Source organism: Monoraphidium neglectum, assembly GCF_000611645.1.
Source record: "Monoraphidium neglectum strain SAG 48.87 unplaced genomic scaffold scaffold00445, whole genome shotgun sequence".
NCBI lineage: Eukaryota > Viridiplantae > Chlorophyta > Chlorophyceae > Sphaeropleales > Selenastraceae > Monoraphidium > Monoraphidium neglectum.
This window is the reverse complement of record NW_014013183.1, coordinates 1-11866: the sequence shown is the minus strand read 5'-3', so window position 1 is coordinate 11866 and position 11866 is coordinate 1. Positions and strand designations below refer to the sequence as shown.

At 67.8% G+C, this 11866-nt stretch overlaps 1 protein-coding gene across 1 annotated transcript in view; it reads right to left on the bottom strand.

Annotated features, from left to right (window-relative positions):
- MNEG_3518 (Kinesin light chain) overlaps positions 1-8485 on the bottom strand; it is a gene marked incomplete at both ends in the record, with an annotated part of 18653 nt that extends 10168 nt beyond the window's left edge. Inside the window, 18 exons of the mRNA XM_014048004.1 lie at positions 46-290; positions 469-647; positions 1026-1124; positions 1364-1496; positions 1768-1895; positions 2122-2375; positions 2594-2769; positions 3017-3070; positions 3232-3375; positions 3593-3759; positions 4264-4417; positions 4668-4727; positions 5148-5324; positions 5521-5712; positions 5998-6489; positions 6681-6879; positions 7116-7577; positions 7746-8485. Coding sequence (XP_013903458.1) covers positions 46-290; positions 469-647; positions 1026-1124; positions 1364-1496; positions 1768-1895; positions 2122-2375; positions 2594-2769; positions 3017-3070; positions 3232-3375; positions 3593-3759; positions 4264-4417; positions 4668-4727; positions 5148-5324; positions 5521-5712; positions 5998-6489; positions 6681-6879; positions 7116-7577; positions 7746-8485 — 4055 coding nt within the window. The remainder of the gene's footprint in view (positions 1-45; positions 291-468; positions 648-1025; positions 1125-1363; positions 1497-1767; positions 1896-2121; positions 2376-2593; positions 2770-3016; positions 3071-3231; positions 3376-3592; positions 3760-4263; positions 4418-4667; positions 4728-5147; positions 5325-5520; positions 5713-5997; positions 6490-6680; positions 6880-7115; positions 7578-7745) is intronic.
- Between the last annotated feature and the right edge of the window lie 3381 nt (positions 8486-11866).

The window sequence follows — 11866 nt, the reverse complement described above, 5'->3', positions numbered from 1 at the left end:
GCCACGCCCAGCGCGCGCCTGCACAGCCCCTCCGCATCCGCGAACCGCCGCTGCCGCCGCCGCACCTCCGCCAGCTGCAGCAGCACCGGCAGCAGCCGCGCGGCGACGCCGGAGGGCAGCAGGCCGCCGCTGCCACTGCTGCGGGCCGCGCGGAGGACGCCAAGCGCGTCCGCGGCGTCGGCGGCCTGCGACACAGAGTTGCCGCTCGCGGCGGCCGCGGCGGCGGCGTCCGCATTAAAGCTGGAGTCGCCGCCGTTGGTGCTGCCGCGGTTGCTCACCCCGGCCAACACCTGAGGTTTCAAGGGGCGAGTTGGGAGAAGAAATCCCGGAAATCAGGCCAAACCTTGATTGCAGCGGTCCCAAAACTCGCTTGAAATATAGAAGGAGACTGTCTGGAAAGCTTGGTAGGTCGATGCAGCGCACAGGGCCCAAAGGCGCCTCGAAGCAGCCCCCGAGGCGGCGCCCCACCTGCATGATCTCCACGGCCTGCTGCAGCTGCGTGGCGGCTTCCTGCAGCTTCCCGGCCCGCGCCAGCATCGCGCCGAGCACGGCGTAGCAGCGGGCGGTGTAGGGGTGCGGGCCGCGGAGCTCGCGCCACATCAGCTCCAGGGCGTTGCGCAGCAGCGGCTCGGCGCGGCGGAACGCGCCTGGGGGCAGGGGCGTGGCGGGGCGCGGGGACACGGGTGGGGCCGCAACGCGATTGACGGGCCGGCTGATCCTGGGAGGCCTGCTCGAGGCAGCGGCTGGGCACCCTCCTGGCTCAGGAGACCAGAGGCACGCTCCCGCAGGAGATGTCAGCTTCGCGCCAGACTGGGAGTTGTCAGATCCCAAACGTACCTGTACCCGACCAGTTACAACTCACCCTCACACCCACCCCCACTCAAGCTTACAGAACCAGGCATGCAGGCGCAGACATGTGCACACGTGCACACACACACACATACACACACGCGCGCGCACACACACGTGTTCGTAAACACACACACTCCTACACACACACTCCTGCACACACAGGGCCTCCTCACCCGCCTCCGCCAGCAGGGCCCCAAACATGGTGCCCACGCGCGACACGTCCACGCGTCGGTCCAGCAGCGTGGCCTTGTCCAGGAGCTTCTGGCAGAACCCTGGGGGTGCGGCCAATGCGTCGGTGAGCAAGGGAGCATCGCGTGTTGATGAGCCAGTCAACCATGAGTGGGCTAACCCAAAACCGGTGGCGCCCCTGGGGCGCTGGGTGAAGGGCGGGGGCGCTTTGGTTGCTTGTCGGACCCTGCCGGCGTGAGGGCCATTCCTGGGGCTGGTTGGGTGGGTGCGAGCCGAGCCTCATGTCCGCCGGCAGGGGGTGAGCCTCTGATCGCTGACTCACCCTGCAGCAGGTTGCCGCTGCACGTGCGCGTCATGAGGGGCAGCGCGTCCCACAGGAGGTCTGTCAGCAGCGGCAGCTCCTCCTCCCGGACGCCCTGGGACAGCGCCGAGGAGACGATCTGGGATACATGGACCTGGAAAGCCAAGAGAGAGGGCACGCACAAGGTTGACGATGCCAGGTCACTAGCGCGTGATTCCCGGCGCACAGAAGGTTGTGACCGCCGTCAAGGCAGGGCGCCAACAGCTGCGCGTGCCGCCTTGCCCCTGCAGCTTGGCAAGCTGGGTGCAGTGCACGCGCCATGGATATTTGCAGAGCGGCCTTACCCCTGCCAACGCTTCTGAACGCGCACACTGGGGACACAAACAGGCCGCTCGACAGCCAGGGCGGCGCGAGCCGCGGCGTACCTGGTACATTTGCCATGCCACAAAAGCGGCCAGGTGGTGGCCAGCCTCAAACAGCGCCACCGCGCCGCCCTTGACGCACAGTATGACGTGCCGCAGGTACGAACTGCGCGACTCGGCGTACTCCATCCCTGCGGTCAAACGCGGTCAAACGGGTCGAGGGCGAGGCGCAGCGGTTGATGAATCGCAACGGCTGCGAGATAGGCACGCTGGAAAACGGCACATGCGACTGTGCTGCAACAGGACGGTGACGAGCAGAGTCACAAGGCCACGCTTGCCAGGGAGGCGCAAGGATGAGCACAATGATAGCCGGCCAGCAAGCTGGGGGTTGTGGCATCACTGCGATGCGCCACCCACCCAGCGAATTCGCCAGCACGAGCGCCGCCTCCCTGACCGCCCCTGGCAGGCTGTACAGCCGCCTCCCCGGCTGCCACTCCATGAGCCCGACCGCCACCAGCCGCCGCAGCAGGCCGCGGCGCTGCACGCCGCTGGCGGGGTGCGCGAGAAGCTGCGCGGCGTCTTCATATGAGAAGGGCGCCGGCAGCAGCGACAGGACCAGAAGAGCGTTGCACAGGTCCTCTGGTAGGGCGACCATCGCCCCCACCAGCAGGCTAGGGCAGGGGAGAAGCCGGAGGGGGGCAACGGGAGGGGCAGGTCAAAAGTGCAGTGTGGGAGTGGTAGCGGGGACACGGCAGGGCAGAAACATGGGGGTGCAATCCCAGGACGCTCCTGCACGTGTGAGTGGCAACAGCAAAGCCGCCCTTGAATTACCAACCCACGCCCGTCGCGCCCTCTTCGTTGCCCGCCTTTGAAAGCCAAAGCGGCTCACCGCTGCAGGCACTCGCGCTCGCTGTTGGGCACGCCGCTGTCGTGGCGGTCGGCCCCAGAGGTGGGCGTCGCGCCAGAGCCGGCGCGGGACGTAGTGGAAGGCAGGTTGGGGTCGGCCAGCAGGCGAATCAGGTCGCCCGGACCACAGTAGCCGTGGCCAAGCAGGCCGGACACGATCTGGAGGGGGGTGGGGGGGATTGGGTCGGGTCAGAGCGGGTTGGGTGGCGGCGAGAGCGGGCGGGTAGTGTGGACGCAGACTCGGCGATGCAGAGGGTGGAGATTGGGGGGTTTGGAGCTGGGGAGGGCAGAGGCATCCGCAGGTGATCCGGTTGCGCTCAGCTGCATCAAGGTTCATGAGTGTTTGTCACATGTGAGAGATAAATCAATCTCGCAGGCATGCTAGCAAATGCATGTAGTGACGCACCTGGAGCCCCAGCATGCTGCCGTTGCAGGCCTCTGCCAGGCGGGAAGCGGCGTCCTGATACACCAGCGCGCGGCGCAGCAGACGGAGGGAAGCTGTCAGCAACAGCCGGAGGGCTTTTGCAGTCGCAACAGGATCAAACGGCAATCGCTTTCGCCGCTGCGCCGCATGCGTTTGTGGGGCGCGCACGCGTGCGCATGGGCGGGCGCGGGCCCCACCTCAGGCATGTCTGGGTGCGTCGCCTTCAGCGCCCCCGCCACCGCATCGTTCGGCAGCGGCCCCAGCTCCAGGGTGCGCGCGTTGTAGGCGGTGCGCTCCAGGTGGTCGTCGCTGACCAGGACGATCTGGAGCTTGCTGCACGCCTGTCGATTCGGATCGCCCCAGGCGACAGCCGCCCCAGATAGCACGATTATTGGTTGCCACCCAGCATCTCATAACGAGGAGTGCAGCATGGTTTCGCAACAAAGTGGACCACATCACTCAAGTCACGGCATGCATCCTTTGATCTGCAAACCCGAATCCAGCCTGTCAGATCGCGCCAGATCACATCAGATAGCTCGCCTGCAGCATGCGGTCCACCAGATCCAGGAGGCCGGCCTGGTCGTCCGCGGGGCCGCCCAGTATCCTGTCAGTGTGCGTCAAGACGATCCCGAATCGCTCCCCGCTGCGCGACTCGAGCCAGGCCAGCAGCTGGCTGGGGTCTGGGGCGTCGGTTATCAGGCCCATGCACGACAGCATCTGGATGCCTGGGGGATGAGAATAGGGGGTAGGGGGCGGAGGGGCGGCGGGATGTGTGATGTCACCGCTCGGCAGCGCTGCAAGGCTTGCGTGCACGGCCAGCGCCGCCCGCGCAGGCCGCCCAGCCCCCAGGTCAAACCTCACTTGCGGGTGCACCAATACGGGCAGCAACAAAGACAAGCCCAACGCCCAAAGACGAGCCCAACGCTGCGCCCGGTGCACTAGCGTGCACACAACACACCCACACACATGCACATGCACATGCAAGTACACGTACATGCACACACACACACAAACACACGCATACACAAAACAGGCAAGCACACCCATGCATGCATGCACGCATGCACAAATGCACACACGTGCGTGCCAACACACACGACTTGTCCCCCCCAAACACACAAGCACACATGAGACAACGGCGCACATACACACATGAGGACCAATTGCGCGCGCACACACACACACACACAGACGCACACACGCACACACACACCCTCACAGCCGCGCACCTGCGGTGGTGGCGGTGGCCACGCCCCCCAGGTCCGTCCAATACGCCTCCACCCAGTGCCCCGTTGCCACTAGGTCCGACGCCAGCGCAGCCGCCAGCGCGGATCTGCCGCTGCCGTTGGGGCCGATCACCACCACCAGGTTTGTGGAGATGTCCTGCGGAGGCCGATTATCACAAGGCGGAGCGGGGTGCGAATTCACGGTGCAAATCCTCGGCACTAACGGGCGCATGGGCTTGGAATGCGAAGGGCGGCTGATCGCCCATGTAGCGACGACAGGGGCGCCTGAACACGGCACGGCCCGTGTTTGCCTCTGCTCCCGTGCTCCTGTACCGCCATCCTTGTCGCCAGCATGCCACCGCTTTTGGCATGACAGCACAATCAGGTACACCTGCATCCCCACCCACCTGCATGCTGAGCACCAGATCTGCTAGGTCTTGATCGCGCCGCGGCCGGCCTTCGATGAACTGAGGGGTGGGGCCGGCGACGGAAGGTCGGGGCAGAGCACATGCAGGAAGCAGGGAGCGAACGCGGCAAGCGGGCTGGATGAGATGAGATGTGGCGTGGCTTTTAAGGCATTGCAGGGCCGGCGGCAGTGCAGCGCTTGATTTGGGGCTGAGGCCCGCGCAAGGCGGCAGGGCACACCACACTGCGGGCATGGGGGCCGCCGTATATAGATGCGGCAGCACAGGACAGCACGTGTGAGATGCTGCCCGCCCACACCTGCCCATCAACACAATCAAAACACGAAATGATCCAGCTGGGAACACATCGGCAGACCCTGGAACACTAGCACGCCGCGGGCCGCGCGGCGTGCGCCGCACGCGCACGAGCACGCACCCCACCAGGTGCGTCGGGCCTACACAGCGCCCAGAGCAACCACCCACCTCTGGAAAGTAGTGCAGCCCTGGGGTGACCTCTGGCAGCAGCCCGCCGCCGCCGCCCAGCATCCTCGACGTCACCAGCGCGGGCGCAGCCCCAAAGTTGGACAGCGGGCCCGACTGCATTGAAGCTGTGGAGGGGCCGAGCTTCAAGCTGAACTGGATGTGCGCCTGCTGCATCGCCTGCGTGCGGGCAGATGAGGGGGCGGGAGGAGCGAGTCCTGGGTCAAACAGGCAGCAACATGGAGCCAACATAAAAAAGGCTGGAAAGTCGAGGAATTGATTGGGGTTTGGACTGGATGAGTGGGACGACTGGCTTGCAAAGACACCTGCAATTGAGGGCAGGTCAGAGTCCCTGCATCCACAGCAAACCATAGACGGCGGCGGTGGCGTCGCGGCGAGGGGGCGCGGAGATACGCGCCTGCACTGCGGTCGAGATGGGCGCGTTTGGCGGGAAGGCGAAATCGAGCATCTCCAGCGTCAGGCGGCCGTGGGGCCCGCGCTCCAGCTGGTGCTGCAGGAAGTCAACCGAGAACTTGTCAAGCTTCGTTTCCAGGCCCCAGGCGTGGGCCTGCATATGAATAAGGGGGAGAAAGGATGGGTGGCGCGCGAGAGAGTTGAACAGGGCGAGCCCGGCGGAGGCAGGTGGCGGAGGAGGGGCGCGAGGGAGGCGCTAGCGCGAAACAAGGAGGGCGTGCTGGCAGGCGGGTGTGGCGGCGAGGCATGAGCGTGGGGTAAGCATGACGAACTGCACGTCGGGTGTGTGGCAACAGGTGCGGCGGCAGCAATCAGCAATCCGGCAGCAAGACCTCAGAAAGGGCCCAGACAACCCCGAAAATTCTCCATGATGAGGCACCTGAGGTTGGACGAGCTTGTACCAGAACTCCCGCCACGGCACGCGCTCCTTCGCCCCGATGCGCCGCTGCCACTCCGCCCGCAGCGCCAAATGCCGCAGCACGCTGCCCGGCTCCGCCCCGCCCCCGCCCGCGCCCCCCACCGACGAGCTGCGCCCGCTCCCGCCGCTCGGCTCGACGCCGCCGCGCGGGCCGCGCCAGCTGCCGCTGCTCGCCTCGACGCCTCCGCGGAGCGCGGAGCCGCGGCCACTGAGGCTGCTGCGGGCGACAGAAAACGAGCCGTCGGCCGCCGCAGACTGCAGGCTGCCGCCCGCCCCGCCCTGGGACGTCGTCAGGGACAGCCCTGACGCGTCGCGTGCGGTGGCTAACCACATGTCGGCCTCCTCTGCAATGAGGGATTCGAACGACTGCCCCGACGGCGGCGGCACCATGCCGGGCGCGAGGCGGCGTGCGGCGGTGGCGTAATCGCGAATGACGCCCTCCATGCCGCCAATCTGCATTCGCGTTGGTTTGAGCACAGGTTGTGTTGTGTATTTAGGGTCGGTGATGGGTTGGGATGAAGCGCCCCGGCCTGCAAAGGGCACGGATGCGAGTTGGCGACAATGCCATGCTGAGCTGGCGACCCCCCTGCAATAGATGCCGCCCCCTGCGCGCCGCCAGTACACCGCGCCGCGGCCTCCCTCACGTTTTCGAGCGCCTTCGCCAGCTGCGCCTGCAGCGGCGTGAACGCCGCCGGCTGGCTGAGGTCGACGGTCGTGCCCGCGGGCGGCGCGTCCAGCCCGGCTGCCGCGAGCGCGGCAGAGACGGCCGCCCTAAGGGCCGCGTCCAGCTGCTGGAAGTCCTCCACGTCCTGCACCGGCTGCAGCAGCCGCGACAGCCAGCCGCTGCCGGAGAAGAACCAGGGGTTGCGCGCGCGGGTGGGCGGGTCGGGTCGCGCGCCCGCGGCGGAGCAGGGATGGGAGGTGGAGAGGGGCACGCAACCAGCGTCACCACCGCACCCAGCTGACGGCTGCGGGGCCAGTAGCAGGGGCCCCCACCCGGTGCCGCACGACAACCCAGGGCCGCCCCTGCAATGCAACGCCAATGTTCTGTGTGCGGGTGTCTACGTGTGTGCACTCACGGCTCTGAGAACTGCGCGAAAAGGTCATGAGCATCTGACACCAAGTCCTCCAGCTGCGTCGCCAGCACCTCGCCCGCGCTGCTGCCGCACCGCGCGCCGACCGGCGCCGCTGAGGCTGCGGCGGCTGCGGCTGCGGCGCCGCCGCCGCCCAGGCTCAGCCGGCCCCCTCCCGCGCCCCCGGCGCCGCCGGCGCTGCTCGCGGCGCCCCTGGCGCCGCCCCTTGCGCCCGGCTGTGAAGGGTCCTCCGAAAGCCGGCCCCCGAGCGCCACCGGCTGGCCGCCCGGGCCCGGCCGCGGCGGCCGCAGCTGCGGCGTCTCGGAAAGAAGGTCAAAGGCGGCGACCAGGCGGCACAGCAGCGAGCGGCAGTTGAGCAGGTGGTAGTGCGAGCTGCGCTTGAGGTCGTACAAGAGGCTCAGGTGCGACGCGAGCGGCTGCAGGCCGCGAGCCACCTCCTGCTGTGTCCTGCGGGGCGCCGGTCGCAACGGCGGGAGCACGCACGAACGGCGGCGTCAGGAGATTGGCGGTGGACGCAGGGGTCGCATGGGCGCCCCTGTGGCATCTGGGCACCTTGGCAGGGACTGCAAGGGGGCGCCTCGCTGCCCAGCGCTCTGAGAGTGCAGGCGCGCTCACCTGAAAAGCCGTCCGTTTGCGGTCGCCCGCACGACGTACATGAGCGCCCTGTCTGGCAGCTCGATGGACGCCGAGTGCCGCCGTGTGCCGGCGCCGCTGGGCACAGGCGGCAGGAGGGGACTGCTGCTGGCGCCAGACTGCCCGACCGACATATCGCTCACACCCGCCGCCGGCTTCGCCGCGGTCGCATTCGCGGGCGCGGGCGCCGCGGCCGCGGCCGCGCCCGGAGGCGGCAGCGGCACGCCCATGCTCGCGGCGGCCGCCTCGGTCGCGCGCTCGGCCGCTGCAAGCCTGGCCGCGAATTTCAGTGGGTCATTCTGGGACTGGCGGGCCGCCGCCGCTGCCTCGAACGCGGCCGCCATCGCCGCGGCCGCGGGGCTAGCGCTCGACCTGGATGATCCCGCGAGATCGAAGCTCGTGAGCGCCGCGCCGCTGCCCGCCGGAGCCTGCCCCGCGTCGGCGGCGGCGCCCGCGCCGCTGCCGGCGCGGGGCAGCGCGGAGCTGCCTGTGAGCACGGGCCCGCGCGGCGCGGCAGCTGCGGGCTGCTCCGTGAGGCCCTGCTGCGCCTGCTGTGCCTCCTGCTGCGACTGCTCGGGCTGCTTCTGGGGGGCATCGCCTTCGTGCCCCGCCGACACGAGCGCGTCCCGCGCTGCGAGGAGCTGCTCACGTGCCGCCGCATCCGCGACCCCCGACTCGGTTAGGCTCGGGTCTGTCAGCTGCAGCAGCCGCGCTCCATCCATACCCTAAACGCAAGAATAGCAGCGTGGAGGCGCCATCAGCGGCTGGGTGATGGGGGCACCGGTGCTTGCGGCGCAAAGACAGGCAGCCGTGCCCGTGGATGGAACTGCACCGCCCAGTGGCTAGCGCCAAACGCAGCAGAGCCTGAGGACAGCTGAGCTACCTGAGATCCAGGATTCAACAGGTGCATGCCCATTGCACACGAGTGCTGCGCCCACCCACACACCTGCAGGACAGCAGCGCACTCCTCGGGGAGCTGCTGTGCCGCCACCCAGCTCGCCACATCGTCGGGACCCCACGCAGCGACAACGGCTTCGCTCTCGCGACCTGCAGGGGTCTTGATGTCCTTGCCTGCAAATCAATGGTCAAGATTAAGGGGCCGGAGCCACCCCCACACGGGTGCAAGTCCTGCACAAGTCCTCACCCCGATCTGGGACGTCCGCGCCCGGCTTCGACGTACAGATGCCCATGGTGAAAGCTTTATCTGATGCCGGAGGGCCGTCATCACATGGGCTCCCGAGCACCGTTCCGCCCTCTGTACATGTTGTGTCGCTGCTTGCTGCTTGCTGCGGATCTTTGAGACAGAGGCGAACCTGTAAGCGCGACAAATGGGATTTTGTATCAAAGAGGGCGTTTGTATCACTCTCCCGTTCTGCCGTGTCATGCGCCGCGGCACCCGAAAGTAAAGGCAGGCCATGCGTGCCGCCGTCAGGGGTGTTGGCTCAGTGATACTCGTGCTGCGCCCGATGCAACCCATGTTCGTGTGCTCCAGCACCAGCTGTGCAATTGCATGCGTTTGTGGTAATTGCTCGAGTGGGGCTGGCACGCCCCCATAATGGGTCCACAAGCAATGCGGCAAGCCCACCCTCCCATGTCCACGCCATCGAGTCCACCCATTGTGCAGTGGTCCACAACATGTTCCATACCTCTCAATGGTCAGCAGCGCGATTCATGTTTACAGACTCGGCATGGTAACATATTGCCGCCAAATGGTGTTTGCGGATGTACTCTGTTGCGGGTGAACTCGATTGATTGCAGGCACCCCTGCTTCGCAGCGCGCATGGTCAAGAGGCGCGGGCGGGGGGCCCCGCACTACCAGCAAAACATGCAAAATTTCAAGACAGCAGGCAGAGGCGTGCGAGCGTGGTGGGATGTCAGCTCTGGCGGTCGCACACGTGTAGTATGTGTGCCAAGAGTTGTTTTGGCCTGGATCGACAGTGTCAATCAATCCCAGCGCGCCGGCAGCGCGCACGAGCCCCACAATGCAGGGGCCCGCCGCTTTTTGCTGAGCGGTGTTTGTTGGCGGCAGCTACTTGCGGTGTGGGGCGTTTCTTTCCGGCACAAGGTGGGGAGAGCAGAGTGGACGAAGAATCCGTGGCGCCAGGGAAACGCCACATTCGGTGCCGCACACCAGCCAGGTGGCACAACAGGTTGATGGGGCGGGTCAGCCTGCAAAGGGCGCAAACGCACCCGGCTGCACCCGCGACCCCGACCCTCCGTCACGTGCAGTGCCCCTGCACGCGGCAGCGGCGCAGCGTGCAAACCACGTAAGAGCTCGCCGTCGGCGGCCCTAATAAGGCCGCCGCGGCGGCGGCAGTGAACAGATGCCTCAAAGGCCAAAAATCGCAGGGGACGCGCGGCGAGGGCAAGCAGCGCCGGCCTTGGGCTTTGAGAGCACAGGCGCGTTGTGGCACCCTTGCTCACGTGGCCCGGCGCAGCGTCGGCTCCCACGTCACGTGTGAGCGACCCCCATGTAAAGCGAGAGTTGGGATGTACAGCCCAGTCGGGCCCCACGACGGGGTGGCGCCCCGCAGGGGACCCGCCAGGGTCGGCTGCACCAGGCGGGCGGGCGCAAGCAGGCAGGCAATGCGGGCGGTGAAGGCGGCAATGCGACGCGTCCAGGGTCCTTCCATTGCGGGAGTGCGGGGGGCTCGGCGCGCGACAGACGCCGCCCTGCTCGTTAGTAGGGGGCGGGCGGCGGCCGGCCGGGGCCGGCGCTGGGGCGCGGTGCGGCACACGGGGAGCGAGGCGCGGCGGGCGGCGGCAGCGCCGAGGTCGTCAGTGCGGAGCGGTTGGGGGCGTCAATCGCCGGCCGCCGCGAGGCGGGCCGACGCGTGCTTTCTTCTCGGGCGTGGGCCTCTGTCGCACGCCTGGCGCTCGGCCGGGCGCATGCGTCAGGATAGGACAGCGAGGCAAGAGGCGTTGTTGGCGCCGGCCAGGCGGCGGCCAGCGCTGAAAGCGGGGTCCAAAGGTCGCGCCACAGCGCGAGGCGGGGCGCACGACCCTGGGAGAAGCCTGTTGCCAAGTCGGCAGATCTGTGCTGACGCGCGAGGCTCGTGCGTGGTGACCCTTGGCAAGCAAGGGGGGCCCAGCGAGTGGGGAGCGCGGCAGCCCTGTTGAATCGTTCAGGCCGCCGTGGTGTGCACAGGTAGTGCAGTGTTGGCGCCGCCGTCGAGTGCATGAACGGGCGCAAGCGAGGGCTCAGGCGCAGGGGGTGCAGATTGGGTATGCAGACACAAAGAAAACCAAAGGGCGCGCTGGACCGACCCCTCCGGCGCCGCCGCGGCGCGCGGCGCCGCCCGCCCCGCTCTCAAGAGTGCGGGCTATTGCGCCCGGGCCTAGGAGCAGAAGGCGAGCCGGCGCGGCGGCGCCGCGGAAGGCGGGCGGGCTGCGTGGCCGCCGGACAATGCTCCGGCGGCGGGCCGCACGAGGTGGCGCGTCACGTTCTTTGGAACGGCCCCTGGAGTGGCAAGGCTGCAGGCCTATGCAGGCCGTCCCGCAATTCAGCCCGCGGCGGCACAGCCAGGCCCCAGCGGGTCGGGGCCGCACCAAGGCGGCGCTCGGCGCGCGTGGCGCCAGGCTGGCGGCAAAATTCAAACGGGGATGCCAGGTCAGCTTGGCCGCGGGCGCCGCCTTGCGGCCCCTGTGTTGGTTCAGCGGGTCACCTGCGCCCAAGCGCAGGGCCTGCGCGGGTGTCCAACGCGGGCATTCCAAAAAACCCCAGCCAATGCGCCCGGCCCAGAGCCCCGCCCGGGCCCCAGGCGTGTGTACGCCGGCGCTCGTCGCCGGCGTGCCGTCAGGCCAAGGCCAGGGGGTCAGGATCGGGGGCAGGGAGTGCAACCCGCTACAGCTTCGACGAGCGCGGAGCTTATTTGCGACTCAGCAGGATTGTAAAAAGCGACCGCACCAAGCCCTTGGGCTCGGGGCTTGGTCTTACCCCCGAGCAACGGAAAAAATGAGGGGAAGAGGCAGGCCCCGCCCTGGCAGATCTTATCAGGCGCCGCCGGACCCCAGGGCGCCGCCAGGTCAAGACAGCCCTTCAACTCCCAGATCAAAACCCGGCAAGGAAGCTGCTCAGCCCGCCCTCCTCGTCCCCGTACCCC